The sequence below is a fragment of the Sminthopsis crassicaudata genome, chromosome 2, assembly GCF_048593235.1.
Source record: "Sminthopsis crassicaudata isolate SCR6 chromosome 2, ASM4859323v1, whole genome shotgun sequence".
NCBI classification, from domain to species: Eukaryota; Metazoa; Chordata; class Mammalia; order Dasyuromorphia; family Dasyuridae; genus Sminthopsis; species Sminthopsis crassicaudata.
Window position 1 is genome coordinate 210212358 of NC_133618.1, and position 23508 is coordinate 210235865.

General features: G+C 34.6%; 1 protein-coding gene across 2 annotated transcripts in view; it reads left to right on the forward strand.

Moving 5' to 3' along the window:
- Positions 1 to 23508, forward strand: part of LTBP1 (latent transforming growth factor beta binding protein 1) — a 475937-nt gene that overhangs the window by 199495 nt on the left and 252934 nt on the right. For both annotated transcript variants that reach the window (XM_074288158.1, XM_074288159.1), the window contains exon 5: positions 21993 to 22160. In XM_074288158.1, the coding sequence (XP_074144259.1) occupies positions 21993 to 22160 (168 nt within the window). The remainder of the gene's footprint in view (positions 1 to 21992; positions 22161 to 23508) is intronic.

The following is a 23508-nucleotide window of genomic DNA, read 5'->3' on the forward strand; positions in this document are numbered from 1 at the left end:
CAAGAGCTTGCATTAAAGATATTTGACATTCTTAAATAGAGATCTACTCTCATTTTAGGGTTGTCTATTTTAATAAGAATTATTCACTTGCATAATATTATATAATCTAATTATTATGCAGTATGATAATATTTATAATATTATTCACTAAAACTTAAAATTTATTAAATTTTTAGGGATATCCTGCATATTTTTAATAAGCAAGTCTTGGACAGTTAGAATTGTTAACCCTTCTAAAGCAGGACATTTTAGTTGCAGTATGTTAGTTTTGTATAGAAATGTCTACATGCATATATCTGTATATATAGATATGTCTATAAACTTAAAGTTTAACTTCATTACAAACATTTTAGTAATTATTCTAAGCATAAATTTGCAAATTTCCCCTGATAATAAACTTCCCTTATTTAGAAGAATGTCTACATTTCCCCCTTAAGTTTGTGGAAGCAAGATTGTTCTTTGTCTTTTAGGTTGTGTTGCTGTTATAAGAACAGGAATAGATTGATTATTTAATGTTGTTGTTTATTCTTCATTTTTGAAGAGATTATGAGATTATGGCTTTACTTGTACATGAATTGGATTTAAGTGAGGCAGAGTTGCATAAAGTTGTTGACCTCATTTTCTTTTACAGAGTCATTGAAGTTCAGTAGCAAGACAAAAGTCAGGATGAGTGCTAATGGCCTAGGATGCAGTGAATAACCTTGACATTTTCAATGTCTAACCAAGCTCTCAGTGCTGCACAGTACTTGCTTTAGCTGCCTTCATATTTATTCGAACAAATAGTTCTAATTTACCTATTTACTGGGAGAAGCCTTCGCCTGCTTAGAGTAGACAACCTCTAGTTCCCTAGTGGGTGTGAGGCCTGTCAACTACCTTTAACCTAGTTTAGTCTGTCTGCTGAGATGGTTTTATTGGAATGTGGCCACTGTTCATGCTACAGCTTCTTGGAGCCTTAAGTGAAAGTTGGGTGACAGATGGAATCAAAGGTGAATGAGTGGTTCTGTAATGGACCTAGTAAGCCAGAGGTGCTAATCTTCCCTTAACATCCCATATACCCCTTGACAGTGATAGAAAAATTTAGAAGCTAAGAAAGTTTGTGGGGAAAGAACATGAGTTCAGTTTTGGACATACTGACTGATGATATAATTTTATATTTTTGTGGAGCTTGGTAATTTATATTGCAGCACTTTGCCTTTATTATATTCATTATATATTCATAAGTTCATAAATGTATTCATTTACTCATTAATGCTGGAAGTAATGAGGATAAATATTGTTGTCTTCATTTTATAGGTGTGAAAACTGAAGGCTTGAGAGATTATTTGACTTGTATAAGTCATTTGGCTACAAGTTGTCAGAATTTATAAGTTTATGGAAAAAGGAGGGAAAACACAAGTTCTGCTTTGTGCTGTCCTGATATATGTCCTGTGAATCACAGAATCACATTTGGTAGCCAAAAATCTAATGTGATCTTGGGCTATATTAAAAGAAGAATCACTTCCAGGAATAAGGAGGTGATTATCCTTCTGTACCCTGCCAAAATATTCCACATCTGGAGTATTGTGGTCAGTTGTGGCTGTCAGAGTTGAATATGGACATTGATAAACTTGATACCATCCACAGGAGAGCAACAAGAATGTTTAAGAGATTAAAGCCATGTTTTTTGAGTCAAAGTAGCTAGGAATATTTAGCTTATAAAAAGATATGACTCAGAGAATACATGAAAGTAACTTTAAGTAATTGAAAGATTGTCATGTGGAAGATGGTTTGGACTTAATACATTTGTATCTAGAGGCACAATCAGGAACAATGGATGGAAATTGCAAACAGGCCAAGTTAAGCTTTACATCAGGAAAACCTTCCTAACAATTACAATTGGACTGGATTGGATTGCCTTAAGAGGTGTTCCACCATTCTCTCATAAGAAATGTTCAAACATAGACTAGATAAACACATATTGGATATGTTATAGTCAATAATTCTTTTTGTTGTTAGCTGAAGAATATGGCCTCTGAGGAGGCCTTTCAACTCTAAAATGCAGAGATCTGTTTTTTGTTTGTTACACACTGCATCTAGACCCAATGGGACCATGGTGCTATACTCCACTCCATTAATGGGTTCATCTCATTGGAACCAGCCTCCCACTCTCTGTTCCCCACCCCTCAGTACACATATACATATAGTACAGACCAAGTTTAGTCCTAGAGGAGTTAAGAGGCATTAACTACCTTTTCTCATACTCTGGCTCTCTATATTCCCATACCAAAGTCCCAGAGAAGATTTATTTAAGTTTAGGATTTGGCTGATGTAAAAGATCTCCTAAAGTACCTTTGAAGAAAGGTACTCAGCACACAACATATATTAGGACAGATATATTTCCACAAAAGAAATATTTTCACCCAAAAAGGTCTAAGAAGGACTGATTGAGAGAGAAAACTTAAGTTAAATTGCAGTACTAGTTACTGTTATTCTTTTCATTCTCTTCAAGGAGATTGAGACTTAGAAATATTAAAACACAACATTTTGTGGGACTACTCAATAGGGATTTTTATGTCACTTTGCCTCTGCACTGTCCTCCTCAAGATAAATATTTTCTATCTATCATGATTAAGGACTTGGCTGATCCATTGCCTGGTGGTTCTATTCTCCAAGAGCACTAGAATAGTTGCCAGGATCTCCTGAAGTGTAGTCTACATTAACTGAAGATTTAGAATATCCTAGAACTCTTGAACTTATAAGCTTGTCTCTTAACTTGGTCATATCCATCTCAAAATTGATGTTCAGCTGAAGAGTTAAAGGAAGTAAAGTCACCCAGGGATAAGGTCACTATTTTTAAAGATCCACTAAGCTATACTTCCTCTTCAATAGCCAATAAATAAGTTTGATGCTTAATATTCGCTTACTCACCTGAGACCTTCAGCACTGAGTTACCCAAGGTGTCCAGAAGCAGCTAAGGTGCTTCTTTACTAAAGTACCTAAAAACTGAGCTAATTCACATGATTGACTGGAGACAGGCAGGTGACTTTATGGGCATCTTATTATAGTGCTAACTTAGGCATCCAAATTTCATAACAAAGAAGAATTCTTTATTTAAGAATTACTTAAATAATATTACTGCTGGAATATAACAATACTTTAGTCCTCAGATCTACATGAAGATGGGCTTTATATAGGGAGACCAAAAAAAAAAAAAGACCTTAGTTTTTCTGTGATCAGAAATTAAGAAAGTTTTTAAGAATGTGTGTGTGTGTGTGTGTGTGTGTGTGTGTGTGTGTGTGTGTGTGTTATTACCCATTTAAAAGAGAAGAAAAAGAAACTGCTCTGTCTGGAGAAATCTAGATTGATGCTGGATCAATTACCTTTCATCTTATCTGATACTTTCAGAGCATAGAACTAAGTAATAGTGTCTCTTTTCCTTCTTTCTTTACTTTAGAATTATGAGTCAGAATGCATGCATATAACTCTTAAAGCTGTCTGGTAAAGATACAATTGAAGTTGTGGCTTTTTTCCCCTTTGTATGAGAATTTTTGCAGCTCCCCACTGTCATGGATCCTATTAGGTATTTCTTTAAAGGAACTTGACTTTTTTATTGTTGCACACCTAGATCAAAGCTGTGACACATCAAAAAATTTGGCTGTATAGCTTGCCCAGATTAACAGAGGAAGAAGTAAGTAATCTAAATAGTCCCATCTCAGAAAAAGAAATAGATCAAGCTATTAACCAACTTCCTAAGAAAAAGTCCCCAGGACCAGATGGATTTACATGTGAATTCTACCAAATATTTAAAGAACAACTAATTCCAATGCTATGTAAACTGTTTGAAAAAATAGGGATTGAAGGAGTCCTACCAAATTCCTTCTATGACACAGACGTGGTACTGATACCTAAACCAGGTAGATCGAAAACTGAGAAAGAAAACTATAGACCAATTTCCTTAATGAATATTGATGCTATAATCTTAAATAAGATATTAGCAAATAGACTTCAGAAAATCATCCCCAGGATAATACACTATGACCAAGTGGGATTTATACCAGGAATGCAGGGCTGGTTTAATATTAGGAAAACTATTAGTATAATTGACCATATTAATAATCAAATTAATAAAAACCATATGATCATCTCAATAGATGCAGAAAAAGCATTTGATAAAATCCAACATCCATTCCTACTAAAAACGCTTGAGAGTATAGGAATAAATGGACTATTCCTTAAAATAATAAGGAGCATATATTTAAAACCTTCAGTAAACATCATATGTAATGGCGATAAACTAGAACCTTTCCCTGTAATATCAGGAGTGAAACAAGGTTGCCCACTATCACCATTACTTTTCAATATAGTACTAGAAACTCTAGCCTCAGCAATAAGATCTGAGAAAGAGATTCAAGAAATTAGAGTAGGAAATGAGGAAATCAAATTATCACTTTTTGCAGATGACATGATGGTATACTTAGAGAACTCCAAAGACTCTGCTAAAAAGCTATTAGAAATAATTCAGAATTTTAGCAAAGTCGCAGGATACAAAATAAATCCACATAAATCCTCAGGATTTTTATACATTACCAACACAATCCAACAGCAAGAGATACAAAGAGAAATCCCATTCAAAATAACGGTCAATAGTATAAAATATTTGGGAATATATCTACCAAAGGAGAGTCAGAAATTATATGAGCACAATTACAAAACACTTGCCACAAAAATAAAGTCAGATTTAAATAATTGGAAAGACATTCAGTGCTCTTGGATAGGCCAAGCGAATATAATTAAGATGACAATACTCCCTAAATTAATCTATTTATTTAGTGCTATACCAATCAGACTTCCAAGAAACTATTTTAATAACCTAGAAAAAATAACAACAGAATTCATATGGAAGAACAAAAGGTCGAGAATTTCAAGGGAAGTAATGAAAAAAAAATTAAGTGAAAGTGGTCTATCGGTACCTGATCTAGAACTGTATTATAAAGCAACAGTCACCAAAACCATTTGATATTGGCTAAGAAATAGACTAGTTGATCAGTGGCATAGGTTAGGTTCACAGGGCAAGATAGTGAATAAAAATAGCAATCTAGTGTTTGACAAATCCAAAGATCCCAAATTTTGGGATAAGAATTCATTATTTGACAAAAACTGCTGGGAAAACTGGAAATTAGTATGGCAGAAACTAGGCATGGACCCACATTTAACACCACATACTAAGATAAGATCAAAATGGGTCCAAGATTTAGGCATAAAGAACGAAATCATAAATAAATTGGAGGAACAGGGGATGGTTTACCTCTCAGACTTGTGGAGGAGGAAGGAGTTTGTGTCCAAGGGAGAACTAGAGACCATTATTAATCACAAAATAGAAAATTTTGATTACACCAAATTAAAAAGTTTCTGCACAAACAAAACTAATGCAAACAAGATTAGAAGGGAAGTAACAAATTGGGAAAACATTTTTACAGTTAAAGGTTCTGATAAAGGCCTCATCTCCAAAATATACAGAGAATTGACTTTAATTTATAAGAAATCAAGCCATTCTCCAATTGATAAATGGTCAAAGGATATGAACAGACAATTTTCAGATGATGAAATTAAAACTATTTCCACTCATATGAAAGAGCGTTCCAAATCACTATTGATCAGAGAAATGCAAATTAAGACAACTCTGAGATATCATTACACACCTGTCAGATTGGCTAAGATGACAGGAACAAATAATGATGAATGTTGGAGGGGCTGTGGGAAAACTGGGACACTGATGCATTGTTGGTGGAGTTGTGAAAGAATCCAACCATTCTGGAGAGCAATCTGGAATTATGCCCAAAAAGTTATCAAAATGTGCATACCCTTTGACCCAGCCATACTACTACTGGGCTTATATCCCAAGGAAATACTAAAGAAGGGAAAGGGACCTGTATGTGCCAAAATGTTTGTGACAGCCCTTTTCATAGTGGCTAGAAGCTGGAAGATGAATGGATGTCCATCAATTGGAGAATGGTTGGGCAAATTATGGTATATGAATGTTATGGAATATTATTGTTCTGTAAGAAATGACCAACAGGAGAAATACAGAGAGGCTTGGAGAGACTTACATCAACTCATGCTAAGTGAAACGAGCAGAACTAGGAGATCATTATACACTTCAACAATGATACTGTACGAGGATGTATTCTGATGGAAGTGGATATCTTCAACATAGAGAAGAGGTAATCCAATTCCAATTGATTAATGATGGACAGAACCAGCTACATCTAGAAAAGGAACACTGGGAAATGAGTGTAAACTGTTATTTTTACCTTCTGAATCCAATTCTTCCTGTGCAACAAGAAATTTGGTTCTACACACATATATTGTATCTAGAATATATTGTAATATATTTAACATGTATAAGACTGCCTGCCATCTGGGGGAGGGGGTTGGGGGAGGAAGGGAAAAAATCTGAACAGAAGTAAGTGCAAGGGATAATGTTATAAAAATTACCCATGCATATGTACTGTCAAAAAAAAAAGTTATAATTATAAAATAAAATAAAAATTAAATTAAAAAAAATTTGGCTGGTGGGACTAGAGAATGGGTTAGACAGTATAAAGTGGTGGAAAACATACTGTATTATTTATTTCAGGAGACATGGGTCTAGTATCAGATGTGACAAACATTTTTGACTCTTAATCTCCTTATCTGTAAAATATAGTAGAAGGAATATTGGATTAAATGATCTCTTTCAGCTCTATCATTCTATAATCTCTGTGTAATTGAAAGAATTGTACTCATAAGCCACGGGTTAGCAGAGAAAACCAAGTTTTTTCTTTAGAAATAGAGAAACACTAGACATTATCATTATTAACTAGCTTTTTTATTTCTCTGAAAAATCAACATGAAGATGATACTTGCCTCAAAAACTAATTTGGTCACATGATTTAAGGGCATAAAAGACTCCAATTAAATTAGAATTTTAACAAATATTGAAAATTAATTCATTTGTCTATTGATATAGTTTTCTTCTTTGAAATTGTCTCAGGAATCATATCTACATCATTATATTGAAGACCTTGCTGAATGTGAGGACTGACTAAATAGCCCCAAGTATATCTCCCATTTAAGTAGCTCTTCGAAACCTTATAAGATAGTTTGTGTAAGTATTACTGTCCCCATCTTACAGATGAGGAATAGATTCAGAAAGAGAGTGAGAGATGATGCTGTGTTATTCCTTCCATTTACTGACTTACTAGTCTTAGGAGGAGTTTTTAAATAAGTCAAATTGAAAAATAAGAAGGTATCAGGGAAACTATAGATATGCAATGTCCACACATTGGAAATGCAAGGAAATATAGTGACAGCAGCAACAAAGAAAGGAACTTTATTCTTTTGAGAGAACATGTTATTGCAGAAGGTACCTCCAGAATTTTGTTCAAACAGAGGCATTTTGATGGCATTTTAAAGAGGATTTTTCATTTTAGAGTTGCATTTACCTCTGAGATTCTTCTTAACTCTGAGATTTTATGGTTTTCTGATCACTGTCTTGGAAGGATACAAAAAGGAAAAGAACCAAAAAATTATTGATGTAAAAAGAATTAACAACTGGAAGATTTACAAACAGCATTAGACTATGTATAGCAATTTTTTCAAAAACTAACTGGCAGATAATAGTCTTTGTGATTTTGAGCAACACATTTAAAGGCACATAACTGTAGAATGCAATGAAATAATGAAATAAGGAGAATTTAGACAGAAAAAATTTCTAATAATAGAATTAATATTATATGGATTTGGCAATAGTCTCCAAATGGAATAGTTGAGTCTATTGATTGAGTAATTTAAATCTGGGCTACAGAGTAGTTTGCATGTGTATTGGTCAAGAAAGGAAGTTAATGACATCAGTTTTTTATATGCTTCATTTCCCTGATTTTACAATTTTAAATAACTTATAAATTTCCTTACCATTAATTAGTGTCCTAGACTTTTTTTCTGGTTACTCTCTCTGTTGTCTCTTTTTAAAATCTTGGAGTCATCCTGACATTTGGGAAAACTTCCCAGTTTCAATTAGAGCATCTTCAACTTTTCTTCCAGTATCTTAGAGTAAAAGCAGTTTCAAAATATAATTTTATTTTCAGTTGCTCTAGATTTTCACCGACTGTTATAATATTGGACTACCTCAAAAGAAAACCAAGGTATATACTTGTGGCCTGGCAGTCTGAATAGTTCCAAATGCCTGTTTAATCCTCAGGTGGTTGTGGTTTCCTCTCTTGTACTGTCCTCCTGCTCCTTTCTTTATTCAGAAAAGCAGAATTTAAAGTTTATAAAATGCAATAAGTCATTTCCCTCCACATGTCTGCCTGTGTGCCAGATGGAAAAAAAAGTGTTCAAGTACCCTTTAAGAAAATAGTACCATGTTCAAAATGGGTTCATGATCTAGAATGATCATGATATTATAAATAATGATATTATTAGGAATGATATTATAAATAAATTATAAGAACAAAGGATAGTTTATTTCTCAGACCTGTGGAGGAGGAAGGAATTTGTGACCAAAGAAGAGCTAGAGATCATTATTGATCACAAAATAGATTCATTTTGATTATATTAAGTTAAAAAGTTTTGGTACAAACAAAACTAAAGCAGTCAAGATTAGAAGAGAAGCAACAAACTGGGAAAACATTTTTATATTCAAAGGTTCTGATAAAGACTTCATTTCTAAAATATATAGAGAATTGACTCAAATTTATAAGAAATCAAGCTTGGTCAAAGGATATGAACAATTTTCAGATGAAGAAATGAAAACTATTTCTAGTAATATGAAAAAGTGCTTCAAATCACTATTGATCAGAGAAATGCAAATTAAGACAACTCTGAGATACCACTACACATCTCTCAGATTGGCTAAGATGATAGGAAAAGATAATGATGAATGTTAGAGGGAATGTGGGAAAACTGGGACACTGATACATTGTTGATGGAACTGTGAACAGATCCAACCATTCTGGAGAGCAATTTGGAATGATGCTCAAAAAGTTATCAAATTGTGCATACCCTTTGACCCAGCAGTGTCACTACTAGGCTTATATCCCAAAGAGATCTTTAAGGATAGAAAGGGACCCACGTGTGCCAAAATGTTTGTGGCAGCCCTTTTCATAGTGCCTAGAAACTGGAAAATGAATCAATTCCCATCAATTAGAGAATGATTGGTAAATCATAGTATATCAATGTTATGGAATATTATTGCTCTGTAAGAAATGACCAGCAGGATGAATACAGAGAGGCTTGGAGAGACTTATATGAACTGACGCTAGGTGAAATGAGCAGAACCAGGAGATCATTATACATGGCAACAACAAGACTATATGATAATCAATTCTGATGGACATGGCTCTACAGCAAAATAACTGTATAATTATGTAAACATATATTTTATTTAACATATAATTTAACATATTTAGCATTTATTGGACTATATGCCATCTAGGGGAGAGAATGGGGAGGAGGGGGAAATTTGGAACAGAAGATTTTGCAAGGGTTATTGTTGAAAAAATTACCCATGCATATGTTTTGTAAATAAAAAGACAATAAAAATTTTAAAAAATAAATTCAGATTAAAAAAAAAAGAAAATAGTACCATGTTGATGGCATTAAAGTCTCCTTTGAGATTTATAATTTCAGGACATTTTGGCAAAAGTTATCATCTCTTTGTCTCTTTGGATGTTCCTTCTTTATAAATACATTCTTATCTCTCTTCTAACATGAATTTTTTTCTCCATTTCCATCTCATCTATCTTTCATTTTTACACTTAATTACCATTTCATATCTTGAATTGCTTCAGAGAAGGGATAACTTAAGTGTCTACTCTTTCTTTGGCCTCAACAAGGCTCCCAAGGGTAGGAAAGTGGAGCTAATTCCAACAGTTAACATTTCTTGGGCAAATGGAATTGTCCTTTTGTCATGACCAAGGGGCTCCTTAGTAGCTGAGTAGTGGGTATGGGAGATCCTGAGAGTAGCAGCTATGGGCCTTAATCTAGCAACAGTATCAGCCTCTTTGCTTGAATTTCATATGCTGTAACTGAACTATCTCTCTTCTCCCCCTTCCACTCCTATGTCCACACTTACTCCCCTTGCCCCTCCTCCAACCCAAGTAAGACTTATTTAATTTATATTAAAGATGAGGTAAACTGAAATTTTGTGATTCTGTGAAGCCTTTTTAACTAACTTAATGCCCTACCTTGGATTGTATTATGTCCCCATAGATGTATAGGACTTTTCTTTCATATTAATGGATATTTTAAAGAAAGTATTCTGATTCATAGTAGTTACAGGTTCTTTGGAATTTTCATAAATGCATCTTCATGTCTTCTTTCTTGTTACAAAATCCAAAGTGGTTTGCTTTTCATTTGAGTTTTAGGTTTTAGTTTGCTAATAGTTCATTGTGTGGTATCTATAGGTCTCAGTGATCTCATCACTCAATTGAGGGTTTTGGACTAGAGTAGAGGTGATCAACTGTTTTGGTCTCAAGATCCTTCATCCTCTTAAATATTATTGAGGAACTCTACAACTTTTGTTTATGTGGATCATGTTATTGCTATTTACCATATTAGAAATTTAAAAGTCTGTCCCCAGCCTACACTTTGTGAACCATCACACTAGAGGACCTTGTCTGTTCCTCTAATTCTAAATCTATGATCTCTTGATGTTTGATGTTTCATTTAAATTCATAATTCTTATTCTTTGATTCCCCATTTTGTATGACAACTTTAGTTTCTACTGAAAATTAGCAGATGATAAGTATGATCTTAAGGGGATTCTTGAAAAAATCTGTTTTGAAGTAGTCTAATTCCATGAAGAACAAGTTGATTTGCTATTTTCCATAGCAGTTCAAGAGCAATTGGAGTCTTTGTAGAAAAAAAAGAGAAAAAGCAACATTTTTAAAAGAAAAAATGTTTAATATTTCATTATCATGGCAACATTTTATATATCATGAACTTTGACTTCAACTTCCTTGTCTTACAGAAATAGCACTGGCACACTGGGTTGACATTGGAGAATATCTGTTAAGATACCCAAAAATGGAAAAGAGGACAGTCGTAGAAGCAGTAAAAATGTCTGTCTTTGAGTGCTAGAAAACCCTTTAAAATAAAAAAAGGAGATATTAGTTTAACAAATGTTCATAGAAAGTTGAAGACTGACTGGAAGTCTTTTCTGTGTATATTCATTTACCTAGTTTTATTTCAAGAGGCTTTTAAAATATTCGAATCATTCATCTGATTAATAGTGAGATGTAGAGAAAAAGTATTGGTTTGGGACTCAGCTACTGAGGGTCCCTGGCCAATCCAATGAACTTCTCTGAATCTGTTTTATTATCTATAAGTTAGGAATGATAGGAACCATACTCTCTACCTTATAGGGTTGTTATAAAAAGCAATATTTTGTAAACTCTAAAACATTCTGCAAATGTGAGTTATTTTTTCTAGAAATATCTGCTGTAGGCCTAACACTAAAAACTCTGCTTTTAAAAATCAACTGAACATTTGTTTAGGGAGATGAAACAAACACAGACTTTTTTATGGAGTGGTTCCTTCTAAACAGATTATTGGGTACTCCTGTTTAAGAAGTAAGTGTTTCATGACCTTAGAGTAGTGAGGATTGTCTAAATGAGGCTGAAGAAAAACTCTTAAAATATTCGCCTTGAGAAATAAATATGATATTCCAGATGATAAAAGAGACTCTTATTTCTGAATCTACTTAATACCTGATCCTTTACAAGGAAAACATTCCACTCAGGTGTGAAAATAATTTTTAAAATGTATCTATTAAATACTTTTTTTAAGAGAAAGAGTCTCACAAAGATCAACTTTTGAACTGAAACCTAAAATAATAGTTTCAGGGGATACTTTAAGATACTTAGATATGGACTCAGAGATTATTAGGATTTTGGATTCAGTGGTGGTTTACATTTTCTATTCATTCACAGAAAAACAGCTCACATCATGTCCCTTTTAAAGGCTTTTAGCTGATTAAATCTTGGCTTTTTGGTATACTGCAGATTTTATAACTTGTAGACACAGTATCATTAAAACCAGTGACCTTTCAGAATGCTACATGTAGAGTTAGTTTTTAGTCTTCAAGAAGGATAAGAAGAGGAAAAAAGAAATTCTAGACACAGTTATTTTCATACAGTTAAATTTAAAAATGTTGTGGGAGAGAAAAGACAATATGGAATAATGGGGGAAAGTTAGTGGATTAGATGAAGAACCTGGTTTCTTATTCCAGTTTTGTTTCTATGGCAATTAAAAACTTAACATTGAAATTATATAATAAACTGTTTGACATTTACCAAGGGAGCTCCCAGTCTACATTGGAATGTGAATGGATAATTTTTAAATTTTCAAAAGAGGAAACACAGATTATTAATTTTAAAAAATGCGACATTGCTAATAATTCAAGAGCTGCAAATTAGATCTTTGAGATATATACAACATGGTAAAATAATAATAATAAAAACTACAAAATATTGATATTGGGGAAATAGTGGCGGATAGGTTCACTTGTTTGATGGAATTACAAACTTGGAAAACCATTTTTAGATTTCAGTCTTACTAGATGCAGTAAAAATTACAAAAATAATAATCTTCTTGACCCATTGATTCCATTGTTATTGGTTCAAAGATTGATATAATAGAAAATGTAGTAGGTTTGGAGTTGGAGGATGTGGTGGTTCTAGCCCAACTTCTGTCACTGACTTATTTTGTGACCCAAAGACGGCAATTAATCATTCTTGACCTTTAATGTCCTTATGTAGAAAATGAGGAGATTGAAATAGAACTTCATGTAGGTAGAGACTGACTTCAATCTGAAATCAGTGGTCAGTGGCTTCAGCACTGATTGATGATGGTCTGTTGAGAACACTATGGAAGTATTCAGTCCATTTCTCTAAGATCATTTCCTTATACTAAGCAATGTGGCTCTATCAGTACTGTGAAATTGAAATGTTCCATAGGTCTTTGGCCCATAAATAACTTCCAGGGCATCATAAAAGCATTTTTGATTGTTATTAACAGCACAACAGTGAATTTCATCTGCCTTCTTACTGAACCAAGAATCCTACATCTCTCTAATCTTTGCTTAATACCTTATCTTTGATAGAATTAAATGTTGCCTTGTTGGTGATGGATGAAGTATCTTTCTGGCAAACTTTGCTCATTTTTCATGAGCAACATCTGAATTTCCCCATCATTTTCATCAAACCTTTCTTGATGTTTGTTAGTGTCCTGACCCAGAACAAATGCAGTGCTGTATACCAAATCTTTGAAAGCTGCTTACCTTTTTTCTGCTCCACTTCTTCCAACTGTAGTTGATTCAACTTTTCCTCCAAGTTAGCAACAAACTATTCTCATTTAGAGAAGTCTGTAATTTGTTGACATTAATTCTTCTGGTAATAATTTTGTATTGGGGCCGCCACTTTTGTTGAATGAGAATATTAAGCTTGAAGAGGATAAGTCTATAATTAGTTCAGTACTCTGCACAACACATTGCCTTCATCACTCTCACATCCTGTTTGTCTTTTCTTCTTAAAATCACATAATCTATCAGATGCCAATGTTTGTTGCAAGGGTGCACCCATGAAAATTTTATTGCATTTAGGTAAATAAAAGACAATGCTGGTGATGAGAAGATCATGAGATACACAAGTCTTCAGTAACAAATGACTATTGCTATTGCTATTTCGGATTCTATTCCTCCCAAGGATCCCTGGCATGACTGGTAGTCTGAGGCTACGCTAGCATCCAGAATTATAAACTTGCCCTTTTTAGCACATTGATGATAAGGCTCTCAACGTCTTCATATAATTATTTTCTTTGACCTCATCAGTTTCATTATGGTTGGAGCATAGGCATAAGGAGCATAATAGCCAATGGCAGTTGCATGGTCATGAGCTTGTGTTCACTCTTTTTGATGGGAGCATATAAGTTTGTCGACTAGATTAGTTTTTATTACAAAGCCGGTATCAGCTCATGGTGCTCCACCTCACTGGAGCCACTCCAGAAAAAACATACATCCAAGTCTGATTTCAGTAAGCTGGTCTTCATTTGCTAGTCCTGTTTCACCTGGGGCTGCTATTTGAATTTGAATCCTGTTGAATTCTCTCATAATGAGAGCTGTTCATCTTTAACATTCATTAGATTTTGTGTGGTCTATCACTGAGTGTACATTTCATGTACTGATGGTAAGTGGAATCATCTTTGCAGAAGTTTTTGTACATTTTGTTATGTTTTGACCACAGGGTGGGTTCCCTGCCTGCTGTGGTAATCAAACCCAGGTTCTATAAACAGTTTTTAGAGGATCTTTTTTGGTCATTTTCTCATATCAGAAGGTGAGCAGTACAATCCTGTTCCTTAAAAGACTGTCCAGACACCTAGGGCCCTGCCAAATTTCACTGCTGCTTCCAATAAGATGACCCTGTGGTCTGGGATTCCTGTGTGGAACACAGATTCCATTGTATCTACACTGGCTGCTTCATCACTTGCCTGGTTCCACAGGACAAGATATGAGTAAATATAGCAAAATAGTATGAGTGATGTCTTTTGATTTGTCTATAAATTAGATTTAAGTGAGTCTGAAGTTGTCAGCCTCACTCTGTCTTCATAGTCATCACAATCCAGTGGCAAAATCAAGACTGGTCATGGCTTGAGATGTAGTAGATGACCTTGACATCTTTGGTGTCTAACCAAGCTCTAAGCACTCCCCAGCACCAAGACCTCTTGGTTACTCTTACCCTGGTTTAGCCCATCTGCCAAAATGGAGTGTGGCTACTGTGCATGGTACAGTTTCTTAGAATCACGGGTGAGAGGTAGAACAGGTAGATACCAAAGGTAGAAAGCTGATCAGAAAATAGCTCAGAAGCTATTACACTTCAAGTACTAGTCTTCCCTGTACACATTCTAAACCCCAAATTACATGCTATATGTTGAAATGAATGTGTTTTAATGTACTTAAAATCAAGTTTAATTGTTTTATGTTAACTTTTATTTATAATTAGTCACTTAAAATATCATTGTTATTATTTTTGTGTGCCTTATTTACATTCTTTCTTATTGTCTAATTCTGTTATCTCCAAATTGATCGTCAAGTCATGTCCTGCTGGATGACTAAAGTACTTGTTGGGTATAAGCCTTAATAGCTCCCTTAAAGCATCATAAACATTATACATTATTTTTTCAAAAATATTTTATTTCTTTCTGGAAATTCAAATAAGGTCAGTTTTTACATTCATAGAGAAGGAATTCATTACATGAAGGAGAGAAATATTAAGGAAAAAGGGGCAGGCCTAAGAAACATACCAAAGTATATAAAGTATTCCCTTAAGGCTCATAACTGATAGTTATAAACTTATAGAAAGAGGAAAGCAGGGAGAGAGGGGAATATATAAAATTTCCCAGATAAGCATTTAATTGGTATAGCAAAATTAAGCACAAGTGAAATGATAGCAAACAATGATATAATGAAACATATCTAACTCTAGGATAGAGTTTCTCATTTTTATAAGCTTACTGCATATTTATACATAGCCAAAGTCTCACTGAGGTACTGGCCAGAATGTGTTAAGTATTTTTTTGCTAATTGTACTATATAAATCTGAATCAGAAATTCAGTATCTTAATCTGGTGCTCTTGGATTCCTAAGTCGCGCTTAGTGAATTAGAAATAATGTGATCATTGGCAGTATTTTTTTCTCAACTTTGTATTAAAAATGGATAACACTTTTGGCTTATCCTATTTTACTTCTTTAGTTTAACATACCTTTTACCTGAAAAAATGTGTTGAAACACATCTAAAGATTCTTATCTAAGGAAGTATTTACATCAGTACTAGAGATCTTATTTGTTTTTTCCTTCTAGCAGGATTTCTAGGAAAAAGAAGAGCTTGTTGATAGAATAACAGATATTGCAGTAGCATGGATTTTTACACAGCATCTTTCTTGAGGTGCTCAACGCACTCTATGATTCTTAATGATCTTAATATTTTGTTGTTGTTTAGTAGTGTTTACCTCTTTGTGACCCTGTAAGGAATTATCTTCACAAAGATTTAATGGAATAATTTTTCCATTTCCACCTCTCGTGCATTAAAACAAACAGAGGTAAAATAACTTGCCACAAATGACATAGCTAGTGAGTATCTGAGGCTAGTCTTCCTATATCCAGGCTCAGGACTCTATTCACTGAACCAACTAGCTAATAGTTTAGGAATAATCCTCAAGAAACTGACTAAGGAAGGTCTGTTAAACTTAATATCATTTTGGACATCCCTCATCCTTCAAAGAATTACTCGCCTTTAGTCACTAAAGGACCATAAATGGGACAGTTAAATATCAGCTCAATTTCTCTAACACCCTGAAAAAAACCTACTTATGACCTGATTATGAAACTATACCTGCAGGTTTTTAGAATGATTCACTTGATAGGAAGTTTTATAGGTTTTACCACAGGAAGGTTGTTTCTCTTTCTTGGAAGATATTGCCTGCCCTTAGGAGGATTCTCTCCCTTAGGAGGATTCAACTAATAATGATAATAGGTACCACACCAATAGCTGGCATTCATGTAGCACTTTAAGGTCTGTAAAATGTTTTACAGATAATATTCCATTTGATCCTCACAATGACCATGGGAGGAAAGGTAGGTGCTATCATTCCCACTTTACAGATGAGGACCATAAGACAGACAGAACCTAAATGATTTGCCTAGGGATCATAGAGTTATTTTAGTATCTAAGTCTGGATTTGAACTCAGATCTTCCTGACTTTAGGTTCCATGCTCTATCCATTATGCTACATAGCCACAAAACCACATCCATATTCTGCTTTCTCTGATAGGCCATTCTTGGTATCCTGGTACATTGGATATCAATTTTATCACTTAAAGTATGGCTTTGATTTTTTAGTGGATTAAGAAAGGTAAACTCAGGATGCTCTCTATTAAAGTCCTACTCTGTGCCACAATTATTATGTACCACATTGCAGCATGAAGATGAGTGCTTTTTTATGGCTATGCCAAAGGATCACAGAAAAGCTTTTTGTAGTTTCCCAGATGACAGATCATTTATCAAAGGAAGAGTCTAATCAAGTTCTGAAAGATCCACCTCCAAACTTGGTCTCCAGATGATGGAGTTTTGTTTTGCTTTTTAACAACAGAAGACTACACATCAAGATGCAAGATAGGTTGTGATCTGCACTGGAGGAAGAATGCTCCCACTAATGAAATCCTAGATACTTGAAATATTGGCACTCATAGGTAGAAAGAGAGAAGTTTGGGAGCATGGTAAATTGCTGTTTCAGTTTACAATTTCCTGAATAATGATTAGGTAGATGAAATCATCTGAGTCACTACTGATATTACAAAAAATTAGCATTACATATATTTATATCTATCTATTTATATGTCTTTGAAACACTGACATATATATATATATATATATATATATATATATTTACATATATATCTATCTCAGTGTTTCAAAGATCTTTCATTTCCTCAGTCTGGGTACTCTTTCTATTGACATGGATTATAATCCATCTGCAGTTTAGTTGGTGGTCTTTCAGAGACCTTTTGTAGTTTCAAAAGTAGTTTATAGTTTCAAAGACTTTTTATAGTTGTTAAGATGTAAAAATTCTCCTTTCCGTAGCCAATCTGGTGATAGACCTCATTTACCTTTGCTGCTCTGATCTTAGGGCAGGTGCTCATATTATGACCATACTCCTGGTGTTTAAAACCAAAGTTAATTATAATAGAGAAATAAACAGAGTACTGAGAAAAATAGGGCATATTGTGGACTTGTCTATTTCAGAAGTAGAGTTCTTCCTAGCGGAATAACTTGTAAAACACTAGGAAAAAAACAAAATAAAATATACTTCTGCCTTCCAAGAAGAAGTGGACACTGTAAAAGTCAGAATTGAGTCACATAAAACTGTCTTTGCCTTTTGAAAATCCAGATGATCCTAAGCCAATTTTTTTGGCCAAATAGTATTATAAGATTTTTTTAAAAAACAATAGACTGAGAGAATCTCAAGTGCCTATTAAGTGACTACTGTAAACTGAGAGGAGAAATGAGAATAATGATTAAGGGCTTGCTTTCTTTGGATGGTCGATCTCCACTTCCCTAAGTAAGTATAATTTAGATGAAGGTATGAACATCTGTATGGCAGCTGCTGGTACAACATGTCAATGCCAGAGGAGACAAAATAGTTGGCACAATATATCTAATTTTAGTATTGTACCAAGAGCCAGAAAAAATACAAATTTATATGCATTTGAAGGGAAAAGATATTATCTCTTTTTTTCTTAGTTTAATCCCATTCCCTGACCTCTTCTCACCCTACCCCCACCAAAAAGAATAAACAACCCATCAATAAAAAGTCTATATCCTTAAGGTATCATAAATATGGTCTGAAAACTAAATGTGATCTAATTTTATGTGATACTGTTAAAAAAGAAGAGAGGTTATATCATATGGATTTTTCTGATTATAGAATTTATATTCCAGTTTCTTTACCTTTTCCTCATATCTAAGATAAACTTGTCCAGACAGTTTTCTGAAGTCATGTAGGAATTTGGGAGAGAAGTCATGTAACCAGTTGAAACATACTTGGGGTCTACCTGTTCAACATAGTGGAAAGTGTACTCCACTTGGGTTAAGGAGAAATCAGGGTTTGAGTTCAGGCTTAGACAGATATTATGTGATCTTAGATAAATCACTTAACATCTCTAAGTGAAACTTAGATTTATCACTTGTAAAATGGGGATAAATAATGTATTCATTACCTAGTTCACAAGATTTTTGTGCAGACATTGACTTGAATAGACATTTATTTGGCCCTAATATATGTGGGGGGCAAAAAGGATAGCCCCTATCATCAAACACCAATTAGAATACATAAATAACTAAATACAAAGTGCTTGTCTATATGTGTGTATGTGTGCACACATGTATATCTGCACAAACTTACACACACAAGTGTACTTCAAGGCAGAGAAAAAAGGGAAAGCTTTCGAATTGAGCCTTAAAGGGAAAGGAAGACCCTTAGAGGTTACTTAAGAAATTGAATTCTAGTTTTGAGAAATAGGGCATTCCAGAGTAACCAAAACTATATAAAAGGAGTCATTAGAGGTAATACTTGATAAGTAGGTTTAAGTCTGATGTTGGAAGACTTTAACTGCCAAATTTAGAAATTTGTATTAAATTTTAGGGGTAACAGGGAGCTACTGTGGTTTTTTGATCAAGAGAGCAGGAAGGTCATACCTCTGCCTTAGATTATTTTTTAATAGTAACATGGAGGGGAGAATGGGAAAGAGGAAAATGAAATTTGTAAATTGTAAAGTGCTGTATAAACATAATTATTATTGAAGGTGACATGAAGGCCTGACTAATCCCAAATGTCTCTTCAGTTGTCAACTGTGTGCCCACAATTCCCACCATTAGGATCACCTCTTTCAATTAAGACATCTATTGCAGTTTTAGGTCCTGAGCCAAATTAGGATCCCTGAGAGTTTATAATTTTCCTGAAGGTTTCTAAGAAAAAGTTTTTCTTCATAATCATCTTGTTGAATATAGAGTAGGATGGGGAGGTAATAAGGATGGCTTCTTTGGTTTGAGAGGAACAGTTCTGGAGACAGTCAGTTTCAGTATCTGATTCCTTCCTAGCCAGGTCCAGGGCAGAGATTTATCCAATCAGAATAGCTCAACGATGCCCCAGCCTTGTTTTCTTGAGTATGGGGAATGAAGCTGCAGGGTAGGACAGTTGGCCTGGAAGGCACCGTACATTGTTTACTTATAAAGTCTTCTATTGTAGATAGACTGGAGACATTAATTCTGTTTTCAAAGATAGGTGCTAAGTGTTTTATTTCCTTTTGAGGCTGTTACACCTTAAAACATCATAAGTATTCAATTTAAAGTCAAAATAGGAAAATGTTCCATCACTGACTTTGAATTATCATTTTTAGAAAGATGGCTGTTAAAATGTACATTTTACATTACCAGGAGAATAGACATTTTTTGCCTTTTAGCATCCAATGTTATGATTAATTATTCATCAAAGTAGAACAAGTCTTGAGAATGATCACAAATAATAAATCTTGTGTTCCAATTAAAATGGAATATAGATATAACTAGTCAACAGACATTTATTTGGAGCCTGCTAGTGCTGGGAAGACAACTTCAAGCAGCAAAGGAAGATTTTTCTCCCTTCAAGAAGTTTATATTCTAATGAAGGAAGATAACACATAAAAAGAAGCTGAAAATAGGAGTGGGAAGGAAGATGCCCATTGTGCCTCTGTGTGTGGGGGGGGGGTAAGGGGGAGATAATGAAGTCTGGATTGTAATGTGGTGAGAAATGAACAGCTGCAGGGGTAACTGACCCTGGTAACTTCCTTAAATGGTAACTGTGGGAGGAGCCATTCCATCAGACAAAGGCCTCCAGCAACTGAAAGTACTTTTGAGGTGTGAATTCCAGGGCTGAAGTGGTCTTGGGGATGGAGGAGTTTCTGGGGCACAGTGGTGAAGTATAGATTATATCCTATTTTGAAATAAAGATGTGAGAGGGAGGATGAAAAATGTTGGACCTGGGAAGGACAAATATTATTTAAGTGGCCCACTTTGGGGCCTTAGCTGTTTATATATAAAAAGATGTTTAGGTCTATTGAAAGCAGACTTTACTTGCCCTAGGAATTTGCTTAGGGCTCATAACCCATATTGTCTCAAATTTGACTCCTTTTGTAGAATTTAAACTCCCTGAGGACAGGGGCTGTTAACATTCTTTTGTCTTTGTATGGTCAATTTTTGGCACATGGTATGTATAAATGCTTGCTGAGATTAACTGAATTGAATTCCTAGGGTTAAAGTTAGTAAATCAAAGTTACAACTATACACCTGAAAGAATGTATAGACTAGATGAATGTTTATTGAAGTGAATAAATCATCAGTGCCAAACACACCCTTTGCCAAGGATAATGTAATCCAAAGTTTGTTGATGGGCACTTTACAGTATCTAGGTTTCAAAAAGTGGGGCATTTTCATGTTCCACCTAGAATTTGAAGAATTTCGAGGTAACATTTTAACACGGAATAGCTCTTAGCACTTGTCTTGACTTTCCTTCTCTTTAGATAGATGGAATTGATAGCTAGACAAAATATATTTTGCTTAAAGTCGGGCAAAGAAATAACGCTATAGACCTGTTTAAAAAAATAAAAAAGAAAGAAAGAAAGAAAGAAAGAAAGAAAGAAAGAAAGAAAGAAAGAAAGAAAGAAAGAAAGAAAGAAAGAAAGAAAGAAAGAAAGAAAGAAAGAAAGAAAGAAAGAAAGAAAGAAAGAAAGAAAGAAAGAAAGAAAGAAAAGAAAAGAAAAGAAAAGAAAAGAAAAGAAAAGAAAAAAAGAAAAGAAGGAAAAAGAAAAGAAAAGAAAGAAAAAAATTGTGCCGGAGCAGCTGCGTCACAAGATTTGATCACTTCTGACCTGAGTGCCAGGAGATTTGAGACAGATGTTCTCAGACACGCGGCATGCCTAAAACATTTCCAGGGGTCGGGCTGCAAATAGTGACTTAATAACGGCAGAAACAGGAAAAGTCTGCCGGAGGAGGACACAAGATTTTATTCCTTACTAGGTGCATGGCCAACCTCTTTACATTACATCTGCCTGTCAGGGTTGGCTATTTAATCTCTCATGCCCTGGGTATTGCTCTTTGTCTGCCTGTGAATAAAGTACAGCATTGTGATTACTAATCCCACTCTGGTGACTTGACTTCAAATGTGGTTTTGGAGTGCATCCCAGAGTTCTGTTTGCTAAGCTTCCTACTCCTGTTTCAGAGACACCACTGGATACCGAGCAGAGAACACTGAAGGCTTCCCTCCTTCCTTAAAAACCTGTCGGGGTTGCGTGCTCTTTTTTTTTTTTTTTAAACCTTCGAAGGAAATTTAATGGATACTAAGCTGATCTGTTTGTTTTTCTTTTTCTCTCTGCCTCCGCTCCCAGTGAGTAACCACACTGGTCGCATCAAGGTGGTCTTTACTCCAAGCATCTGTAAAGTGACCTGCACCAAGGGCAGTTGTCAGAATAACTGTGAGAAGGGGAATACCACCACTCTCATTAGTGAAAATGGGCATGCGGCAGACACTTTGACAGCCACAAACTTCCGAGTAGGTAAGTCACTCTAGAGTCGTAGCTGTGTTTAGAGTATAGATTTCTATGTTGTCATGGCATTTACACCCCCTGTCTACTGTCTCCTTGTATTAGAGGATCTTGGTAATAAATAAGTACTAGCATTGCTTTTAGGAAAACTTTTTTCTTAGCTTTTTAGACTGTTTTCAACAAGACATTTTATTTCCTGGAGGAATGAGAGCTTAAAATATTGCCCATTGCTATTTGTTAGTGTGGTGATCTTGTGTGTTGGATTTGATGGAATTTAATTTTGGACAATGAAGGCTTATATTGATCAGTTTAGGAATATTTCAGTCAGATATTTTGCAGAATTTTTCATATTTACCCCAAGGAATGTTTCAGGGAAAGGTTTAATAAATGACAATGAATCTTGGCTTCATCAAATTATCCTTAAGGATATATGCATGAAAACTGCTGGATTCTGAATTCTCATTCCAGAAAAACAAAACAAAACAAAACAGAAAAACATGCCATTTGATGGTTCTTGTTTGCATAGTCCAGTTTAGATTAAGAATTTAAATATGAGGTGGATATCTTACTGGAGAGACTGTTGCAATTTCCATTATTGTCAATTTTGTACAATAAGATAAAATGTGAACAATAACATTCCTTGGTAAGTGGTAACTTTTAAGTTCCAACAAGTTGTCCAAGAATTAAGGTGCCTACTAAGGAAAAAGAAAACAAAGCAAAACAGTTTTCTGTTAATTTAGAAAGAGAGATATTTCTTCATTTTTCTGGCTCACCAGACTGCTGTCATCCCGTCTCCTGTCATGTTTATCACAGGAAAATTTGAATCAGCAGCTGCTCATGGTTTCTGAGCAGAATTACCTGTGTGTCAGATATGTGATAGATGTCACATCCAACTTTTTGATGACATAGTATTAAGTCTTTGATGAAGCATTTTTCATCAAGATGACACAGAGGTCTGAGCAAATTCATTCTTAGCTCTTCACTTATTCTTTTTCTGTATTGCTGTGTTGTCTAAACATGCTCTCTGGAAGTCTAGATCTGGCAAAAGCAGGCATATTTTTTAAGGTCTTATACATACTACTTTATAAGGTCAGTATATTCATAAGTCATGGGATTCCTGTAGAATGGTTATTCATTTTTCAGTCTCTTAAAAGGATGCAGTGATCCGGTGGACTTTACAAATTATGTTAAATTAGGTAGGCAGGATAGTGTCAGGGGAAGTGTGCTATTCTGGTGGAAGTCAGGATTCCTAGACTCAGCTTCCAACCAGTCTCTGGCCTTTAAGTTTCCTTTTCTCTAAAAAAAAAATTGTTGAATCATATGATCTTTAAGGTCTCAGCTTTTAAATTATTTGTAGAAT